This window comes from Phoenix dactylifera, unplaced genomic scaffold (assembly GCF_009389715.1).
Source record: "Phoenix dactylifera cultivar Barhee BC4 unplaced genomic scaffold, palm_55x_up_171113_PBpolish2nd_filt_p 000074F, whole genome shotgun sequence".
Lineage (NCBI taxonomy): Eukaryota > Viridiplantae > Streptophyta > Magnoliopsida > Arecales > Arecaceae > Phoenix > Phoenix dactylifera.
The window spans coordinates 33,676-54,306 of record NW_024067674.1 but is presented as its reverse complement, the minus strand read 5'-3'; the positions used below and the strand labels follow the sequence as shown (position 1 = coordinate 54,306).

General features: G+C 36.6%; 3 protein-coding genes across 6 annotated transcripts in view; 2 read left to right on the top strand and 1 right to left on the bottom strand.

The window, feature by feature from the left end:
• Positions 1–2,404: 2,404 nt before the first annotated feature.
• LOC120104673 (COMM domain-containing protein 9-like) lies at positions 2,405–4,029 on the top strand. The gene is made up of 4 exons (XM_039116184.1): positions 2,405–2,607; positions 2,898–2,987; positions 3,575–3,694; positions 3,795–4,029. Exons 1-4 carry the CDS (start codon positions 2,431–2,433, stop codon positions 3,843–3,845), a joined length of 438 nt encoding a protein of 145 aa, XP_038972112.1. The 5' UTR covers positions 2,405–2,430; the 3' UTR covers positions 3,846–4,029.
• A 2,794-nt stretch (positions 4,030–6,823) lies between these two features.
• LOC120104672 lies at positions 6,824–17,855 on the bottom strand. Of its 2 annotated transcripts, XM_039116182.1 has the most exons (7): positions 17,664–17,855; positions 17,452–17,497; positions 14,509–14,632; positions 13,390–13,479; positions 9,813–9,892; positions 7,553–7,657; positions 6,824–6,934 (listed from the first exon to the last, which is right to left on the bottom strand). In XM_039116182.1, the coding sequence occupies exons 1-7, from the start codon at positions 17,820–17,822 to the stop codon at positions 6,906–6,908; spliced, it is 633 nt and encodes a 210-aa protein (XP_038972110.1). In that variant the 5' UTR covers positions 17,823–17,855; the 3' UTR covers positions 6,824–6,905. The 2 variants fall into 2 exon arrangements, with proteins under 2 accessions (XP_038972110.1, XP_038972111.1); XM_039116183.1 differs by lacking the exon at positions 13,390–13,479.
• Positions 17,856–19,799: 1,944 nt separating this feature from the next.
• Positions 19,800–20,631, top strand: part of LOC120104671 (uncharacterized WD repeat-containing protein alr3466-like) — a 29,286-nt gene continuing 28,454 nt past the window's right edge. For 2 of the 3 annotated variants that reach the window (XM_039116181.1, XM_039116180.1), the window contains exons 1-2: positions 19,801–20,219; positions 20,311–20,559. Coding sequence is in view for 1 of the 3 variants with exons in the window: in XM_039116179.1 (XP_038972107.1) it covers positions 19,923–20,219; positions 20,311–20,559 (546 nt within the window). In the remaining 2 variants the exon portion in view is untranslated. Of the gene's footprint in view, positions 20,220–20,310; positions 20,560–20,631 lie in introns of all 3 variants that reach the window. The other variant, XM_039116179.1, reaches the window with a different exon arrangement.

Genomic DNA, 20,631 nt, shown 5'->3' with positions numbered 1-20,631 from the left:
ACATTTAGGTCTAGGTGTTTTAGTCATCATGTCCTATATATAGTAGGAAGGCCTTCTTAACATACCACAATTTGTTTTTAAAGAAAATGCTAATGAAATTTCTATTTTTCTCTTTTGGCTAGGCTTGAATAATTGTCGTTGGATTGTTGCTTTGATTCTATGCAAAGCTAGTGTCAATCTGACAATTGGCTTGTGAAATTTCTGTTCCTTAAGCTATTAATAGTAATTTGGCATTAAATTCTACTTCAGTGTAAATTCATCAAAGCATGGAAAGCCTTCAACATCATGGAAACTGAAATAAGAAGTGGATCTAACTGTTTGATTAGCATTGAGTAAAAGATTCTAAATAGTGATGTGATTGCCATAATGCATCAATTGTATGGCATGCTTTTCCTGTGGAAAGAACTCGTCATGACGATATTGTCATTTTATCTAATAGAGCTATATGTGATTGTTGTGGAATGTATCAAGACAAGATCCATAATTCCATTATTGCAGACCACAAGTTTATTCTGTGAATGCAGTTAGTATGACTATAAATTCTTGCAACAATTCACTGAACAAGATAATGAATTTCAAATCGAAACGTTTGCGTTGTTCTCTCGCCATTTAGATGAATATAGCATAACTCTATACTTTAAAGGTTTGGTATATTTTTGTATTAGATTTATGAAACTTAAAGCTTTATTTGTTGACTAAAGTTCACCTCAAAATGCTAACCCAATTATCACTAGCATGGAGGTTGTGTTAGTGTACACCTATAAAGTGCCTATAAGTGGTTGGAAGCCTTTGTACGCTGACACATCAGGATAAACATTATATTCCCAAATATTTCCAGTACTGATATAGGTGGCATTTTCCAATTCCCCTACAAAACGCTACATGTCCTTTCATTTTGCTTCTGTTGAAAGTTCAATAATTGAAGGCCTTATATTGCAGCATTGAATTTGACAGTTGATGTTAGATTGGTTTTTGGCACTTCAAGAAAATAGAAGGTATTATCGCTGATGCATCAGACTTTGGATGTTCAAAATATGATTGAAGTTTTTTTTAGGTGAACAGCAACATAAATAGATGTTCGACAGAAAACAAAAGAGATTGCCTTGCAGTAGCCATGTAAGCAACCTATTTATTCATTCTAAAACATAATATATAAGAAAAGGACAGACTTATGCTTCCCTCTTCATTTAAAAGATACAGACAAAAGGTCTATTATATTTGCTTGTTGCTTTCCTAGAACACCTATGCTTGGATAGAAATTCAGAAAATTATTGATATTGGTCTTTCTTTATATGGTGATCCAATTGGTAGAAAATAGTGGTCGATTTGTAATACAAGCTAGGCATTTCCCTAAGGTCTATGAGATATTTGAATGCAAATTGGTTGAGATACCATATATCTACGCTTCTAAAGCAGTGAGTTCACCTTTTTAAATGCAGAATTTCATGATGAAATACTTGTATCAAACACTTATTCCGAGTTCTGTATGAATTGTTTGATATGATCAAGCTCAAAATTCAGTTGGGACTAGGAACTGTTTTTTTTCTTTTGGCTGGTTCTTCTGTGAGATTATCTATCTCATCTGCAATTCAGAGTTTATATGTCAATTATGTTGCTATAACATATTGAGCCACATGTTTGTTGGTGCTAGCAGCATGCTTCATGCATGAATGATTGAAATGCTAGAAGGAAGTATTATTTTTTTATTCCACAACTACTCATGCTTTATTTGAAGTATTAATTACTTGCAGTGGAGCTTATTTGTCCATGCTTTTACTATAATGTGTTTTGCTTTCTGTTTTGCTCATATATTGTTGCCTATTGGTAGATGCAAAATGTGATAGTCATTTGTAAAAATTCAGAGTTTTGCTGCCTGAAGGTTTTGTATCTTGTGCATGGAACAGTAGGAATGGAAAAAATTCTAAGTAGAGGTTAGGATATGGACCTAGGAGTGTGAACGAGCAAGCTGAACCAAGTAATGGGCTGCTCAGGCTCGGATCACTATGTGGCAGGTCTGGTGAGCTCATCTCAAGCTTGACAGAGCTTTACAAAAGCTGTTCAAGCTCTGGTCTTATGAGCTCTGAGCCAAGCTTCTTATCGAGTCGAGATGAACTTCAATGTATTTTTGCAAGCATTCAATGTTCAGGCACCAGCTTGTTTAGGAGCCAATATCTAAAATCTGTTTGAGCTCAACTCATTCCTGGTTTTAGCTGGGACAAGCTCAAACGAGTCATTTTGGAGCCAATCCAGGCTGTTCATGACAGCTCAGATTGTTTGCAGCCCACATGGACCCACACATATAATAGGGTGATGATTTTATGCAGACATCCTTTCACAGCCATATCATATGCTGAGCCAGCAGACTTGCATAAACTATATAAATCTTTGTATCATTGGGCCAATTTGTAACTTTATGGCTTACTATTTCCTATGCAGCTTTTGGTATGCCTCCGCATGTTGATACGCAGGTGCGTCTATGAAAATATTACCAAGGACGAGATTCAGAAGTTGTTCCCACAAGAGGTCTTACCTGAATTGCAAAGGTTGCTCACATTGCTGTTGCAGAAGTTTCAAAGAGAATGGCGAGGAGATGTTCTTAAGGATCAGGTCTGATTTTTGTTTTATATGAATATAAATTATCCATCCTGGGTTCTCTGGAGTTTTTTGCAAGAGTTGGTGGCAGTCCTTTTTAACAGACAACTCCCAACACTCTATTCCTTTTTGCCCTTTCATTTTGCTAAGCATCGTTTGCTTGTTTGATTGATAACTAACATTATCTAATAAAACCTAAAAGAATGAATGAGCTGGTGTTCCTTTGCAAATCAAAGACTAGCCATGTTGAACAATTTATGAATTAAGCAATTCGAAGCTTAACTTTTTGTTTTTAATGTTTTCAGGTTTCTTTACCCCGTTTAAAGGCAATGACATGGAATATGGCAAATCAAAATCAAGATTCCACTGAGCATGCTGCTATTATTAATCTGAAGGTAGTTGAACAACTTCTAAAGCTTTTGTTATTAATCAGTGTTCAATGTACTTCAATAAGGACCAAAGAATTGATCTGATTTCTAACATCAAACAAATATAAAATGACAAAAATACATTTTGCTGGCTTCACTGAGGCATGGACTACTACTGTTTCAGGGGTCAAAATTGCTGCCTCCAGATATAAAATTGTCCATTGGCATATTCATTATTTAGTTGCAGAGAACTATTCGAATACAACTGGATGCGTATGTCTACTCTTTTGTTTATCTACTCACACCGGAAGGTGTGTCTAGGTTAATATGCTGTCGTTTTGGAACACAACCTCCTAACTAGTATGTGCGAGGCTACTACCAAACCTTATTCTTCTTTTTATGTTTGAGTGCGATTGTCTCACATGCTTAACTCTGTTATGTATGAATGGTTTCACAATCATTAGCATTGGTTAAGGCTTGTTTTTATAAACCACAGCGATATTTGAGAAAAGTTATAAGGGAACAAAGAAAATGAAAAGTGGAAATTTCTACGATTGAGAGTTAAAAAAAAAGGATGGATTGTGCTAACCTGCTCAGAGTGTATTTTTGTGCAGCTTCAAGGTGATACTCAATCTCTATCAGGAGAAACAGAAGTTAAATTCCAGTTAGCAAAGGACACTCTGGAAACAATGTTGAAGTCCATGTACTTTATAAGAGACCAGTTGTCAAATGTGGTGAGTGTTAGCACTAAATTCTGTTGTTAGTTGGTACTATGAAATTGATGCACATATCTCCATTGACATCCTAAAGTTTCCAACACTTGTACCATCTCAGGGTGATGCCTCTAATGGACATGGACAAGCACAGGAAACTGTTAACACGTAAACAGTGGGATACTGGGGCCAGAAAAACAGCATGACTTGGTTATAATGAAATATCTGTACAATATAAGTTAGATCTTATTTTCATAATTCTAAATTATGTCTCTGCCTTGTTATAATGTAGTATCTGTGTAAGTTAGATCTTATTTTCATAATTATAAATTATGCCTCTGCCTTTCTGTTAGTAATCGTGGCATCATTTTTGGCATGCAGCAAACTTTTCTATTTCTTTCCCCAAATTAATCATGATACCGTGATTTCAAGATTACCGAATTGAATCCATGCAACAGCCTTGAACCATTTCCACACTACAACCAAGGCGAAAAGCAGATTATCAAACTTCTTTCTTCCCAGAAAAAATAAAATAAGGTAGAAAGAGTATCAAAGACTGTTGTTCGTAATGCTCACAATAAAGACTGACTGCATGAGTTTTACTCATCAACATTTATTAGCCAAAATATGGTTCAAGAAATCAACTTCTGAAGTTCTGAATACAAGTTAGTAAATTGAGCTTTTGCATGTGACCTGAAACACCAAAAGACAGAAAGGGGATATAGCAAAATAGAAAAAACATAGTAAATAACAAAACATTAATCTGTAGAGCCGTGCAACCCAACTGAGCTCCAAGGTTACTGAGCTCAAGTCAATGGGGTTGAAACATCAAGTTGCGTCTGAGTCAGCTTTGGCCTGTATGGTATGGTTGATTGCATTGTTGCTGCCATATGCATTCCATGCTCGACCTAAAGTTTTTTTTTTTTTTTTTTTGATACATCGGTGACTCGCACATTATGAGCATGGGTGCACCCAGTACAATCCAACAAGAGAATGGGGGGGGGGTTGGGACACTCCTAAAGAAATTCTTCCGAGTGATGCACAGCATTAGAAGCAACTCAGTCGGTGACTTTATTCACTTTCCGAAAAACATGAATGGCTCGGAAAGCGACAAACTCCCCCGACAATATTGCAGATGTCCCGAATCAGCGGGTGCTAATCGTCATTGTCGTGCTGACTTTGAATCCAATCAATCATCGTGGCCGAGTCGCCTTTCAAGTAGATACTATTTGCTCACGATACACACCTCGCATGCACTATGCCTTCCCATACAACTCTCAATTCTGCTCCGGTGACATGCTCATCGAAGGTGCACCGACCGCCGCCTGCTACGAGTCTAGATTCGTGGCTTCGTATCACAAAACCCACTCCCCCTTTACCTTTGGCCTCCAAAACACTACATCGAAATAGACCTTTAGAAAACTAGATAGTGGGAACACCTAGAAAACAAGAATCGTCTTAGTCGCTACACTAGTTGAATAGAAACCCTACATGTCCCTAGCCACCCTAGGTAATCTCGCAGCAGTGGTACTGGACACCTCAGCTGCTTGGACCAATGTTCTATCCACCATTGTCCTCGGATGCATCCTCTTGTCCTTGAAGATCCAGCCATTCCTATCGAGTTAGATATGATAGGCTACATAGGCACATCTAATACCCCACTCCACTGCATAAGGCCTCTGCACCGACTGCTGTAGCACCCGTAGGAAGTCCTCAGTCAACGTTGTGACCTACAAAGAGACCCCAGCACACCTCCAGATCTACGCCACACGTGGACATCAAAGAACGACATGGCCGACAGTCTTCTCCACATCTGGACACCACTCACAATCAGAGGCAACACAGACACCCCTCCTTGCCAAGACACCCCTGGTCAGCAAATATCCCCATGCCACCTTCCAGATGAACAAAGCAACATAAGGATAAATGTGCATCCTCCAAATCCACCTCCCATCCAACTAACGAGCTATCCCCCCTCTAGCCACATCCTACATATCTCAGGCGCTTACCTTTGGTCTCCCTGTTGCCTCCCATACTCTCCTGTCCGCGGTCTCCCAGTGGGTATCGGCAGAGCCAACACCCTATCAGCCAGCTGCTCGCCGAAGGCCTGCCGAACACAACCCACATCCCATCTTCTCTCCCCAGGAGCAAACAGTTCATGAACCCTGCACCCCTCCAAGCACCTGGCTTAACGAAGGTCGGCCACCAGCGAAGTGGCTACTCAACAAACTACCTGTCCACCAGCACATCAATGGTTCACCCATCTCCTATTGCCCCATATGATTGAGGAGAGTATCAGCACAAATGACATTAGTTTAATCATTCATCAATCCGAAAAAAAAACATAAGCATATCTCGCACATTAAACGTTTCCAGACCATAAAACACAGATCACTGACCACTAGATTGAGAGAGTTGATAATTGTATCGGTGCCATATAATTTTTTAAAGGATCTATTTTCTTAGCAACCATAAAAGCCAAACTCAATAGCTGAATAAGAGATGCAAATAACACAGGAAAAAAGTATATCATGATAATGTTCATAAGAGCTCCTATCTTTATCTCTGCATGGTTATTTCATCTTGCAGGTCAAAGCTCAAGTTCCACCACTCAGCTTGAAAGCAAGCTAAGCACACAAGCTGGGTGGACCTAAATAAGATTCGTGTTAGAGGGATTCCAAGCATGACAATATTCATGTTCCAAGACTTTAGAATGAGTAACATCTGCTTCGGCCTGAAACCCACAAGGTGGTTTAAAGGTAGAAATTGAGTTGCTTGCTTTGTTCTTCATGTGCTAAACTGTTGGTATAGATGATTGCAAACTATGGAAGTTTGCCTGCACAATGAGAGATGCATTAAACCTGGGAGAGTGCTGACTTTTTTAATAGTTTGCAGACATGCAAAATGCACCATTGCTGATTCTCCTTTACCTTCCCAATGATAGATAAGAAACCTAAATCAAACTGAGGATCTATGGAATTTGATGTTAATAAAGACTACTAACATATATGCAGTACAGTAGAGTGCATTGGACAATCAAAATCATATCATCACTAGACGTGCCCTGTTTATGCAACAAGATACACCAAAATATTCAGACATGGATGGAAACCATTTGTGGGCTTCAGATATAACATTTTAAGCTTAACACTGGGTTTCAACAAATCCTACACCGTACATTTTGATGGAACAACCTCTTGGAAACTTGTTAGTTGCCCTTTCCACTTATGCTTCATTTTGCAAGCGCGTAATCAGTTCGTCCTGCACACAGAAAGCCGATAATCAGTAAATGCAGATCGAAGTTAGAGACCTGTAAGAGTTAAATTATACAATTTATGCTCATTCTAAGTAGGGTGGAGTCCACATTGCTCCAACCACCAGGAAATGACAATCCTACTCCCTTGTATTGCAGTGATTAGCTTTAGTTGCATAAGGGTGTTGTTGTCACTCAACAAATCCCAGTTATATACCTTTTTTTCATGCAACGACTGCTTTACTTTGATCGCGTCCATGGGAAAAAATAAATGACAAACCATACAAGTTATCCAGTTCAATATGTAGAGGTAATATTGTCATGTTTTTAATAGGACCGAGTTATAAACTCAGTCCAAAGCCCAAGCAATGTAACTCTACCTGTCCAAGTAAGAAGAATGCTGATCTCAAAAGCAAGGCCTACCTTTGACCAACCAGACCAGTATAAGATAATTGATCCATGGGAAGTATATTCAAAATCACAACCACCAAAGAGTCTCATTATCAAAATTGGACTGTTATGAAAAGATGTAGGTTAAAAATAATAGTTAAAGGCCCATGGTACGGTTTAACTATTCAACAGAATAAAAAGATAAGGATTACAAGGGAGCAGCACAAAATCCTTGCCTTTTTCCCTCTTGGGGAGAGCCCTCTCTCTTTCAGTAGTGCACGCAACCGCTCTACAGTCATAGTATGAAGCATCCTCCAAGAAAAGCCCAGAACTGGTTCCCTCTACAAGCCAAAAGAACAGTTTCCTTAAACTCAGAAGAAGAAAAGAATGCTTGTTACAACATAAAGATCGAAATGTATTTATGCTCTTATGTGAAATTTTCTGGCCAAAAAGCAATATATGCATTTATCCTCAGCAACTACAAATGCAAGAAGAATCAAGACCATTTAGATTCCTCTCAAATTATAGTTATGCACTCTAAGAGATACCAGCTTGCCAAACGAGGAAATGAAGCTCGCAGACCAGCAAGTAAAGAATCTAGTCTTGTAATAATGTATTCCATAGTTCAGGGCCCAGCAGACTTGACGACTGATAACATTACCATCTTCAGAATGTGGAGCCATGTTGGACGTATTCTTGGGTATCAAAAGTAGGCTCTAAAACACCAAAGAAGTTCCAGTGTTTCCATTCTTGCTTCCAGAACACAGAATAAAGTTACAATCAAAAGGTCTAAAGCCTAAACAGCCAAAAAATCTAAAAATATCATGCAAAATAAAATCATGGTCATTTTTAGCCATTGATAGAATAATGGTTTGCTGGTGTTCTGATTATTGATTGACAACAAGGGTGCTTACTTTTCCCAAATATGTAGCGCTGCATGTGGTTCTACTGAGGAGTTTTGCAGGTGTCGGTGCATTTAAAAATGGCGGGCTTCTAGAACTTGTCACCACAAAATTGACAGGTCCTTTAAAAACTTTTACTGGTACTAACTTATGTGAACTGAAATGGCTTCTTTCCCAAATTGGAAAGCTAGAATTTTAGAATGACTTAAAGACTTAAAGTACAGGTGAACATATAGAATTCATTGGTTAGTTTAGGGGCGAATTCGGTTTTGGATGTTGAATGTGAAGCAAAATGGCATGAAAGAGATGATTCTCAAGTCTCTACAAATCTCACTTAACTGCCAAGTAGACTTTGGTTCCACAATAAGCAAGCAAGAATATGCACACACATTGCAGTGCACAAGCAAGCCAACAACCAAGATATCATTTCCACAAAGTGCCTGGCACAGTCTTAAATTAATTCAAATATAGGGTCCTCTTATTTGAACTTGTTGAATCATTTATCAAAATTTCATCATTGGTTGACTATTTTAAATTTTATATTTTAAGATGTTATGTTTAATAATCTGAAAATAATTGTCCTGGTGGTTAAGAAGTCATATGGCACACTTGATTAATGGAAGGAAGAGGCAGAATTTCCATTTTGGGTCAGGCAATTCGAAGAAAACCGAAGTCATGGCCGTCATACCATTGCTCTACCTTTAAGTTAAGGATTACCTCCACAAACTTTTACTAGTGTACAAAATGTATAAGGGAGTATATTATTTCATTAATGGATAGAGGTAATGCGCCCGAGCGTGTATGCATGCCAGTATCATTTTCAACACACTGACCAACATGGTCTAAAATTAATTCAAATATATGGTCCTCTTATTTGAAAAAAAAAAAAAACACAAACAAGTAACCAAGATATCATTTTCAATACAGTACTTGACACAGTCTAAAATTAATTCAAACATATCTCTTCGTATTTGATCTTGTAGAATCATTTATCAAAATTTTGTTATTGGTGTTAATATTTTAATCTTATATTTTAAGATGCTATCTTTATTAATTTTTGAAAATAAATGTCCTAGCATTTAAGGAGTAATATGTCATAGCAGTTGATTTGCGGAATGAAGAGGCAGAATTTCCATTCTAGGTCTGGAGACCATTGAGGGGAACCAAAAGTCATGGATTTTGTATCATCACTCATGTAAGTTAAGGATTGCTTCCATACATTAATGTATAGAGATGTGCGTAAATTTGAAGGAAAACTACAGAATGCATATGCAAGAAAATAAGAATACAGTTATAAGTCAGAATTTTGATATATTCCATATCTTTCACTATTTGCAATGCTATTAATTTGCATTTATTTATAATCATAAAACATGGAGAACTCATCAAACACAGGTTTCTTGATATGGAGAAGGCAAAGGAAGCACAGCTTGGAAGTATTAACATATTGCAAAATTAGCTCAAGATTAATAAACCTTAGAGATATTTTAATTCATACTTCCAGAAAAGGAAATGACAATAACTAATGAATTCATCACTCTGATACTTTCAGTCCCTTTGGTAATTAAGCAACTGAAAATTCATTATGACATACCTTGATGGGTACTACCAGGAGCAATATTAGTTTTTGCTCTTTTAGATGGAGTCCTTCCTTCTGAAGTTCTTTCAGCAGATCTAGCAAACAAGAGTTATCACAGCTTAGGTGATGTCAAAATAAATTGTAAAAAGTCATAAACAACAAGGACCTTCAACAAAAGGGATCAAATGTTAACATAAGTCATGCTCGCTTAGCAAGGATGATGTTGAAATTTTGAAGCACATGTAAGTCATGCCACCAAACAGAAACTAATGTCTGCCAAGACTTTCGGTAGCCACCAAATTTTACAACAACAGTTAAACAGAAGCATAGAAACAGGAAGAGAGACACAAGGCAAACATCACATTGGAATTCTGGCCACAACAAGCAAAGGTATTCATAAACTAAATGTTGGAGGATACTATGCTGTCACACTCTCTCATGCCTCTTAGTAACTCCATGTTTATGCCTCCCTCCCCCACCTCCCCCACCAGGCCATGCCCCCAGCCCCCTTCTCCCCTTCCTTCCAATCACTCAACTATGCTCCAGCCTGCCATAAATTTCATAGGGTGGAAGTGCAGTTGCCTGTTCTAGAAGAGGAATTTCCATGGGAAAGAGGCATGACCAAATAAAGCATGGGAGCATACCATCCCTTTTGAGTGTCGGTAGAGAGACAAAGAGGAGGGGGTAGATAAATTTCATTCTATAAAAGATATATATATACATAAAGTAATCATGGACTTATTAGATTCCAATAAATTTGGTTTCTATGAAACATAGGGCCTGACATGTTCAAAACAAGAATTAAAGTGTCATGAATCATGCCTATGATGATCAAAAGCTGTCAAGATACGTGTATCCTGCCACAGTTGCTTTTGCCAACATTGTGCCACATTTTTGTCCTCATGCAAGAGCCAGCAAGAACAGATTCAAAAGTCAACAAGAAGTGGTTACAGTTAAGCGGTAAACTGTGGTATGATGGGGTGTTTTTCTTTAGACCAGCTACTCTATTCTCTTGGAGATTGTGTGACATTTACTTTACCTGTCTATGACATGTCCAGTCAAAACAAAGCCATCTTTGAATAATAACATACTGTCCCCTTATGTGGATCATTTTGCATAGTATTGTGAATAAGCATCAGGCTTCTTTGATGATCTAAATGAACACTAAGTGTTAACTTTTCATTGTCTATAATTAGTTTACTAATTCAAGTTCATACATAAACTGAATTGCTTGCACAAAATTCCCTGGTGATAGTGGAGATAGTTAAACATTACTCTTAACTACATCATAATGTGTACTGTGATGTCAAGGAGTGTCTGTATGCATTTGATCTAGTAGAAGGCTCACAACAAGCAAGACTGGAAGAACTAGAGTTATATTCATTAAATCCCAATGTGGCTCCGCCTCTGCCCCGATAACCCTTCTAGTCTAACTTGGGTTGCAGGGGGGAGGCCGGGGGCAATTGCCCCCTGAATTTTTGAAATCTCGATAGAATTTCTCTATTTCTTGGCATTCCATATAAATTTGGCCCTCATGACTGAAGAGTTTTCCCCCTGTAACAAAGAGGTTGGTTAAGAAAAGAGTGGAACATAGATTAGTGGGTATGGTTATCTAAACAGAAAGGCATCTTGCTGCCTTTACTAGCTCAGTTGATCCCAGCTATCCATTTCATATCAAAGGTTGTGATGAATTATAATAACTTTTTCATTAATAGAAAAGGGGGAAAAAAGCAAACCAACTTTTGATTCATCTGATGCACTGTTCTTTGTGCCCACAAACCAAAGAACAAAAACAGAAAGATACTGATTCAGTGTCAAATTTCACAGTCAACTGAGTAACAGAAGGAGAAGATAAACAATATAAGCAGGTCTATTTCAGTACAAAGTTTTATTTTCTTCATTGGTTTCTTGAAATTTTAAATGAAGAAAAAAAATATGAGGTCACCTATAAAGAAGAAGAAACAAAGTATGTATATTTTTATATTTTATTTATGCCTTTTTCATTACTTTTGTATTGTATCTTTATACCTATCTTATGTTCTTTAGAATGATATTTTTTTCTTTTTAATGATTATTCATATTGTCTAAAAAAAGCTTAGAAGCAGACAACTGATTCACAATATTAGAATTTCTTGCTTCTTAGAAACAACTATTGTAAGTATTCTGAAGTTTTTTAAAATTCCATATAAACAACAAATTTGGCCATTTTATAAAAAACCAATATTAATGAGCAACATCAAATTAATCACCAACATGTTATTCAATTTTTGGTGCATTTCAGAGACAATAATATGAAATGAATCAACAACAACATTTGAATATATCTTTCTTATGAAACTTTACTTGCCCACCCCCCCCCCCAACCCCCACCCCCAACCCCAGGTGCTGCAACTGCTACTGGTTTGGGGTGTCTATTTCTCAATTTATATTTCTTTGTGAAAAATAAGGAAGCCAACTAGGTCCACTAGGGGTCTAGTGGCTACAAGAAAGGGTCATCAATATGGTTGGATTTGAACTTTGTTGGAGTTGTCATAATAAGGCTAGTAACCATGCCCTAACAATACATATCGATCATGGTCGCTGGCTCCCATTATCAGAGGGGATGATACATAAGGATAATTTTCAATTAATATAGCTCAAGCTTAATCCATAGACCTAGCATCAGCCTGAGAAAAATCTCCAAAGCAACTTTTTCATCCATATCCCAACAGTAAAAGATGTTTGAGTTTTGAGTTTGCAAGTTGTTGAAACATCTTAAAGAGCCTGCTCAATCTCCGAGTTTATGTTTCCTAGTCCTATCTGCATGGTTTCTATAATCTTTTCTAGTGAACAGAATATTTGCATATCCTCCCCTTAATCGAATACTCCACTACCCCACTAATTGACTAGTTTAAGAGATGCATCCTCATCATCATTCATTTGCAACTGCTTTTGAATGGAAGAGGCAACTCTAACACATATTGTAAATCTGACCACATCAGGTACAATTGAATGATTGTGCTATTAGCTAAAAACTTCATGTCCCAACAGTATTAAAAGAGATCACCTGTTATAGCTATTGAATGCATCCAAATTTCACTATTGATTTCTTTCAAGACATAGAAATGCATGTACTTTCCACCTATATGACATATAAATGTAAAGAGATACCAAAGTCCATCAATGTTATAATGTTTTTCTTTTCGGTGAGGGTGCGGGGTTAACTGCAGACCTTCTTGTGTGACAACCCTATGGGAAATAGCCAAAAAAGCATCCTCAAATGACTCAAAGAATATACCAATCTTGCTAGGTATTCATTTTCGTACTAATCTTGCTTGTTATAATTATCCTTAGGCATTTCCCCTAGGTATTCATTTTCATACTAATTGTGCTATTCTATGTCACAGTCTTTGACAGAATAATTCGCTGCTCTTCTCTTAATGATATATGAAGTGAACAAGAAAACTCCAGCTCAACAAGAACAAATAATCAGTATAAAGGACTCATCAATCCAAAATATATGCTGTTGATATATGCCGTCAATACAACCAACCAGCAGACAAGCCTTGTATGATCTATTTGAGATTAGATTTATGGATCCAGGTTAAGATACATCCATATGTTCCAATCTTTACAACCAGCCTGAACTAACGAAACCAACTTCCTCGCCAAGCCAACTGTAGGAAAACAAGGGAGAATGAACCTGCCATGAAATGAAGAGGGTTGGTTGGCAACAATAGAGACTAATACTTACGAAGTCTAAGTGGATGTAACCAAGGAGAAACAAAATATACTTTCATCAATAAAATCTAGAAATGTTTGTTAAAGATGAAAATTATCACTTTTCAAAAAGGAAACAAGTTCTTTTATTATTTTCTTCCTTCATGGGCAACATTTTATATCTTTTCCAGCATGATCTACAGATTTGTTATCACCATTCCTTAAATATACATTAAAAAAATAATGAATTATCAAGAATTTAAAGTTCGATGGAAATAGAATTTTTTCCTTTTGACATATGAGAAAAACTAGGTAATCTCATTTTTCACACATAATGATACAGGAGAGAACAGGGTAATAACCTACTGAACCAAATAATAATAGTGGATTATCTAAGCAATGTCAACACACATTATAATACTCATGTATATATTATTGGAGAATAATAAAAAATAAAAAGGAAAAAAGAACAAATCATTAGAAGTTAAGCTCCTTGCATTTCTTGTCTAGTACATTCCAATATGAATCATTTGTATAACTTGTGAGGTTCGATTTCTTTGCCTAATGTGGATCACATGTTTATGTTGTTGCCACTGGCAAAACCATGCATTTGTTTTGACTTAAGATGGTACGAGGAAAAGTTGAACCTCAGTGGAGAGTTCATAACATATCTATTTCTCACTAGAAAGCAACTGAAGGTAGCCCATATGCCACAAAAAAAAGGTTTTCTATCCATTTTATTCATCTTCGGTGTATCTTTCAGTACTTTCCTTTTTGTGTGTCACAATGCACCAGTTGTTGGCTAAGTATAAAACAATACACCATCTGCACTGGATAAACACAGTGATGATATTTAGATTTTTATTAATATAAGCATGGTTAAAGTAGCCCAGCAAAGCTGAAATACAAGATAACAATTTTGTATACGTGTTTTGCAATAGAAACACATGCAAAGGCGAGTGGATGGGTGAATATGTAAATACATCACTTTTCGGAGCAAAGAAAATGATACCTTTTTCCTTTCTTGCTCTCTGATGTAGCTTTAGTTGCTGCATCCTTTGAATCACTCTTTTGTTTGTTGATTTGGAGAGCTCTAATCAATATGTTCGTTGTGTTTGTCTTAATTAGTTGTTCATCTGAACAGACAAACAGTGAACATCAGAAATCCCAATCATTAGTTACTTAAAATTTCTCATATTCTAGAAACTATAATCTGATACACACACGCGCACGCAGAGAGAGAGAGAGAGAGAGAGAGAGAGAGAGAGAGAGACAAACATAATCAAGGTGTCGTTTTTTTTTTTAAAAAAAAGAATAAGTAAAAACACAATATGGAAGTATATAGTCCTAATGTTCCCTCCTAATTTAACAATTGGAATCAGTGCTTGACATTTTGAGTATTACTCAAAAGATGAGGCAAAATACAGTACAGAGTAAGATGAAAGCATTAACGTAAAGAGGGATGAATGAATGAACGTAGAGGAATCCAAACATGTTCCAAGATATATAATATATGCATAGTGATTTAACAATTGGAATCAGTGCTTGACATTTTGAGTATTCCTCAAAAGATGAGGCAGAATACAGTACAGACTACAGAGTAAGATGAAAGCATGAAAGTAAAGAGGGATGAATGAATGCACGTAGAGGAATCCAAACATATTCCAAGATATATAATATATGCATAGTGATCTACAAAAGAGGAGAGCCCAGAATAATTTATATTCTTATTGTTATATGATATTACTTTCCATATTATTTACAGGTCCCATGACTATCAACTGATCCCCAATAAGGCACTCACTCCTAATATTATATATAATGGCTCTATCATACCACCTTAGGATAAAGAATGAACAAATAAGGAAATTTTTGCTACTTTCTCTCTTCTCCATCTTCATCTTATAACGCGGAAAAAAAAGAAGATAAAAAATATTTCTTGCAGCCTTATCTTTTTGCCAGTCATTTTGCATGGTTCTAACTACTTATAAATAGATAGCAAATTACTAATTGAGTACGACATAAGCTGTGGGCAAGCCCCCTTCAGTGCAAGAATAAGACAATCATAAACCAAGTTTTGTCCAATGTTTTATTCAATATGCTTGAGTTGAAGTTTCCCAACTACTTCAAAAGCTTTGGTTCTCTTTTAAACAGCATATAAGCTAATCCTATATCACCCTGAGAACACCAAACCCATGTACTAATCTGGACTATTCACCTGAGAATCAGCAACCATAAGTATTAATTTTTATTCCCACTCTAAACAAGAGTTCAACCTTCCTTTACTTGTCACTTGACAGGTAGCAATATGCATATGTATTATACTCATTTGCCCACTCAAATCATTCATATTTTGATGACAATGTTTTATCATGGACCAGTAATGTTTGAAGGTCACCACAAATTTTCGCTGTCATCTAATTCCATTTTATCTAACAAATGGATTGAACAGTTTGCTATGGAGAAGCACCAAACCATCTTCATCAAGCACTAGCCAAAGATCTAAATTCTCTAACAACCTAACAGTGCATTTGGTATTATCACATTATAATTACCTTCACCAAAACCCTCTTCATTGATTATCCCACATTTCTTCTCTGGGTAATACCACTTTCTAGATGTCCTCCCAATGTTCCATGTAGTTAACATCCACTATGTCGATTCTCCACCTCCATTTGCAATCAAATTACCTACTCCTCTCCACGATGACCATCGAGAGGCATGGTTTAGCTCGATGTGTGATTAGTAGGTGGAATTTCCAACAGGTGATTTGTTTCAGATTATGTTTTGAATCAAACATTCAACCAGAACTGACCAGTGTTTTAAGAGATGACCCAAGCATCCATCTAAATGTTTTGTATCATGTCTGAGCATGAAGGTTAAGATTGTTTTGTGAATTGGTATTAATTGATGGCAAGATAGTAGTTCCTATTGATTACCATAAATATCTTTTTAATATCCCCTGATATTGACCTTTAAAAAATATGGCTGCCTTAATCTCGACATGGTCAATTAGGCACCTACCTAACACCTAGGTATTTGGCAGCCTCTTGCTAGCTGTTTACAGCATAAAGTATTTAACACATTGGAATTTAAAGACGCTCTGCATTCCATAGTGCATGCCCTTGACTACAATATATTGGCCAAGTAACCACAAAATGGGTTGCAATTAGGACTAAGACTTTACTTGTGTCTATGATATCTATGCCTCATAGACTAGAACCCAGGGTAATACGGTGTCTGGACTCAGATCTGGAAAACACAACACTAGATATATGGGTTGGACCAACTCCCAAGCCTAGGTTGGTTCTCCAAATAAATTCAGTCTAGCCTTCTAGGTTTACTACATATAGGTCCAAACTGAAAACCAAATCGTTCAAAGAGTTCTTAATAGCCCATAATTTAAGACACAATCCAAACCAACTTAAAGTGGACAAAAGTCTATCAACAAGATAATATACACAAAACCCAAGCTCGTAATCTAAGCCAACAGGCTGAGCTTGCATATTCACCAAGGCGAGAACATAGATCCGATCTAGTTGTATGCCAATAACATGTCAAATGGATTAGACATATCATGTGCAAACAAAGCATATTATTTAACCATGATTCCTATTATCCACCAAATAAATTATCTTATGCCAAAAAGAAGAAACTCATAGTATATGGCACATTACTTCCTCCCTTCTTCCCTTGCTCCTTAGCATATTTATCCAACAAGAAAAAAAAAAAACACTAGTAACATATGCACATTACATCAACAATGAAGTACCTTTTTCCACTCTAGTTAAAAGACAAAGAAAAAAAATCCGTGATCTATCTACCACATTAACCACGATAACTGGAAAAAAAAAAGTAATTTCACGCAAGGGTTTTACAAATCAACTTAAGATCATTTAGAGCCACAAAAAAAAAAAATCAGAGTTCTTGGAAATGAAAGAGTTAAGGAAAGTACCTGGGGGCGTCGTATCATGGTCACAGACATAAACCCGGATGCCCCCCTGCAAACAAATCGTAAACAAGATGCGAAAACTTTAAAAATTGCAAAGAAAACAATACTCGTTCAAAAATCCAAGGAAATTGAGGAGAATAGGAAGGGAAAACGAAGAAGAGCTTGGGTCTTGGGCGGGGCGCGAGGAAGAGGGTTGTGGAAGGAGGGGAGAGTACCAGGTTCGAAGAGGGGATGGTGTTGGAGAAGAGGCCACGGGAGGGGAGGTCGGCAAGGTATCTGGAAGCTCCTCCCGCCATCCGAGCGGGATCGCTCGGCGGAGACGCGGTTCCGTGCCGCCGCGACTGGGAGGCGCAGCTTTCCCCTTCCGCCTCCATTTCGAGGTTTGAAAAATTCCAGGAACCGGAGAAGCCCCCTTTAGGACAGAAAAGCGTCCAACTTGAGCCATTGCTAGCCACGTGCCAAACACGTGAGGAAAAATATAAAAATAATTAGCTGTGATTTTATAAGAGGAAGCATTCGATTGGCTGTTCCTCAGTGCCTCTAATATTTTTATTCCTCTTTGGTGACAATATTTTCTTGATTATTGAAAAATTTTCAAATGATTCACAATTTTCTCATGGATTAATAGTTTTCCAAATTATAGTTGTGGAAGGAAAAGGAATCAACCCTTCCAAGAATTGATGAAGAGACACTAGTCATAGAAGTTCAACTTGCATGTATTTCTTACAACTGTAAAAGGGTAAACTTATCCATTTTAGAAAAAATATACTAGTTATCCTCTTATTCTTGCCTATTCAACCAAAAAAAAATAAATCATGTTATCCCTACAACAATTGTAGGAATAACAACTTTTTGGCTTTAACCTAGGGATAAAGGAATTTTGAAGGGATAGCTAGGGATAGGACAACTCCTTGCCTACCTTTACTTTTCCATCTTGCAAACTATATGTAACTAGGAGCTAGCTCAAACCAATAAATCATGTAAGCCTAAGAACAACAAACATTATGGGGCTATTTTTCATTTAGCTTTATATATAGCCTATCTGTTTTACCGTTGCATTAAGCCAAAATTTTCAAGGTGGCATTGGATAGAAGCATAAGAAAAATGGGAGTAAGAAAAGCTGTACTAGGTTGTACAGCTTTGCTAGTGTTTATGCTAGATTTTTCTTGCTTGTCAAATCTTTTAGAGTAAGTTAGAAATTAAAATAAATTATTTATTTGTCTAAATGGTAAAGCTACTGTGGATCTATTCTGGTATATTTTATATGATAATATTAATATTTTAGTTATAAATATTAAGATTTAGATATAATATTAATATTAAAGAGTAATATCCTACATTATATGTTATAATACTTTATTATGATATAATGATATTATTCGAAGAATATTATATTGATAAAACATATTATATAGTGGTAGTTTATATTACATTATTAATGTTTAAATACTACACTAATCATAAATAATAATATTATGATATTATATTATAACAATGTATTATTTTATTATATTATATGGTGTTCATATGTTAAAGAATCATGCAACTATATAGAATATTAAATATAATATCAATACACGATGATATACTACATCACTACTATAGGTACATATATTATTATATAAATATATTATAATTTTAATATAAGATATCATAGAAAATACATCAATTTATTAGAAATATTTTAATATGTGCTTTAGTAATAAATTAAATGTTATCATGTTAATAAGACTATTATTAGGTAACATAAATATTATTTGTGAATTATAAATATAGATACTATCATATATATTTTTATTGACTACTATTTAACTAATCAAATATTTTATAGTAAATATAATATAATTTTATGGTATTAATGTCACATTATTAATTATTATTATTGTGTGTGTATATATTGTTAGAACAATTGCTTTACAAAGTTTCTGAATAAAAATAACCATTCCCATCAATCATCAGAATATCTCGAAGTTGGCTTGGTAAACAAGAAGGAGTCCCTCGTAGCTCTAATGCCTTATGCTTCGTCATGTATGATGCCGCCCAATCAACCATCTTATTAGCTTTCCTAAAGATGTGCCTAACATTATATGAGATAATGCTTAATTTGAATATCTAAATATCCATTAATTGAAGATGATTAGATCTCACATCCTGTGAATCTATAGTAGTCATGAAAAATTGTAATATTATTATATTATTTTATATATAATATATTATATTATATTATGATTGTTGTTTGATTAAAATAGTTATATAATATAATAAATAACATAAAACTAAAATCAGGAGTCTATAGAATGTGCATAAAATTATTAGAAGACGGATATAAACATGCAAACTGAGCATTACTTTAAAATCCTTTGCCTCCAAACGAGTTCCCAATCACTTCCGGATGCTTGGAATAAAGCCAGGCCCAGACCTCGCCCACTCTCCCGTCTTCATCGTCTCAGAGCGTCAGCAAAACTCCGCCCAAAATGTCGGAGCCTCGTCCGCTCCAAACCCTTCCACCGGACAACACATTCCAATCGCCCCTCCTAAACCCTAACCCTAATCCTTCTACTTCTCGCTCTCCAGCATCTCAGCCATGGCAGAAGGTCGCTCGAGCCTGGCTCTCCACCATGCCGAAGAACCACAACCCCACGGCCGGCGAGATCGACTCCTGGATCGATTCGAACCAGGGCGGCCTACCGGAGGATTTCAGATCACTCCCCCGCCCCGAGCTCCACAGGTGGCTCCTCTCCCTCCACAACCGCGCCCCGAGTCTCCACCAGGTGCCCATCTCCTATTTCCATTAATGACGACCGCGCAGTCGGTAGAACTCGCTGTAAAATCCTAGAAAGTTTCGATTTTATCGAATTGCAGGTGGAAGCGAGCGGCCGGGTGGATTTTCCCTACCGATTCCAGCGCACGGACCTTTGGCAGCCAGTTTACAAATGGTTGGAATCGCTGGATAAGGATGTCTTGGTAAGTGGTAAAGAAATCTCGGAGTGGCTGTCGGCGAACCCATCGGTCATGGAAAGGTTGTTCTCGAAGCATTCTCAGTACCATATGATGCACTACATTCAGAGAATGCACTTGAAGCTGCTGAAGAAGAGGGGAAAATTACCAAAGGTGCTAACTTTCTCACATTCCTTTCATCTTTTCCTTTCAATTTCCCTTCTCTCCTATCTTTTTATAAATTTT

Excerpts from the sequence above, each read along its gene's own strand:
- LOC120104673 (XM_039116184.1), top strand. The coding sequence starts at position 2,431 with ATGCAGCTTTTGGTATGCCTCCGCATGTTGATACGCAGGTGCGTCTAT. Across the intron at positions 2,608-2,897 it reads GAGATGTTCTTAAGGATCAG|GTTTCTTTACCCCGTTTAAA; the intron begins GTCTGATTTTTG and ends TAATGTTTTCAG. Across the intron at positions 3,695-3,794 it reads GAGACCAGTTGTCAAATGTG|GGTGATGCCTCTAATGGACA; the intron begins GTGAGTGTTAGC and ends GTACCATCTCAG.
- LOC120104672 (XM_039116182.1), bottom strand. The coding sequence starts at position 17,822 with ATGGAGGCGGAAGGGGAAAGCTGCGCCTCCCAGTCGCGGCGGCACGGA. Across the intron at positions 14,633-17,451 it reads CCATGATACGACGCCCCCAG|ATGAACAACTAATTAAGACA; the intron begins GTACTTTCCTTA and ends TTGTCTGTTCAG. Across the intron at positions 7,658-9,812 it reads TCCTGGTAGTACCCATCAAG|AGGGAACCAGTTCTGGGCTT; the intron begins GTATGTCATAAT and ends TTTGGCTTGTAG.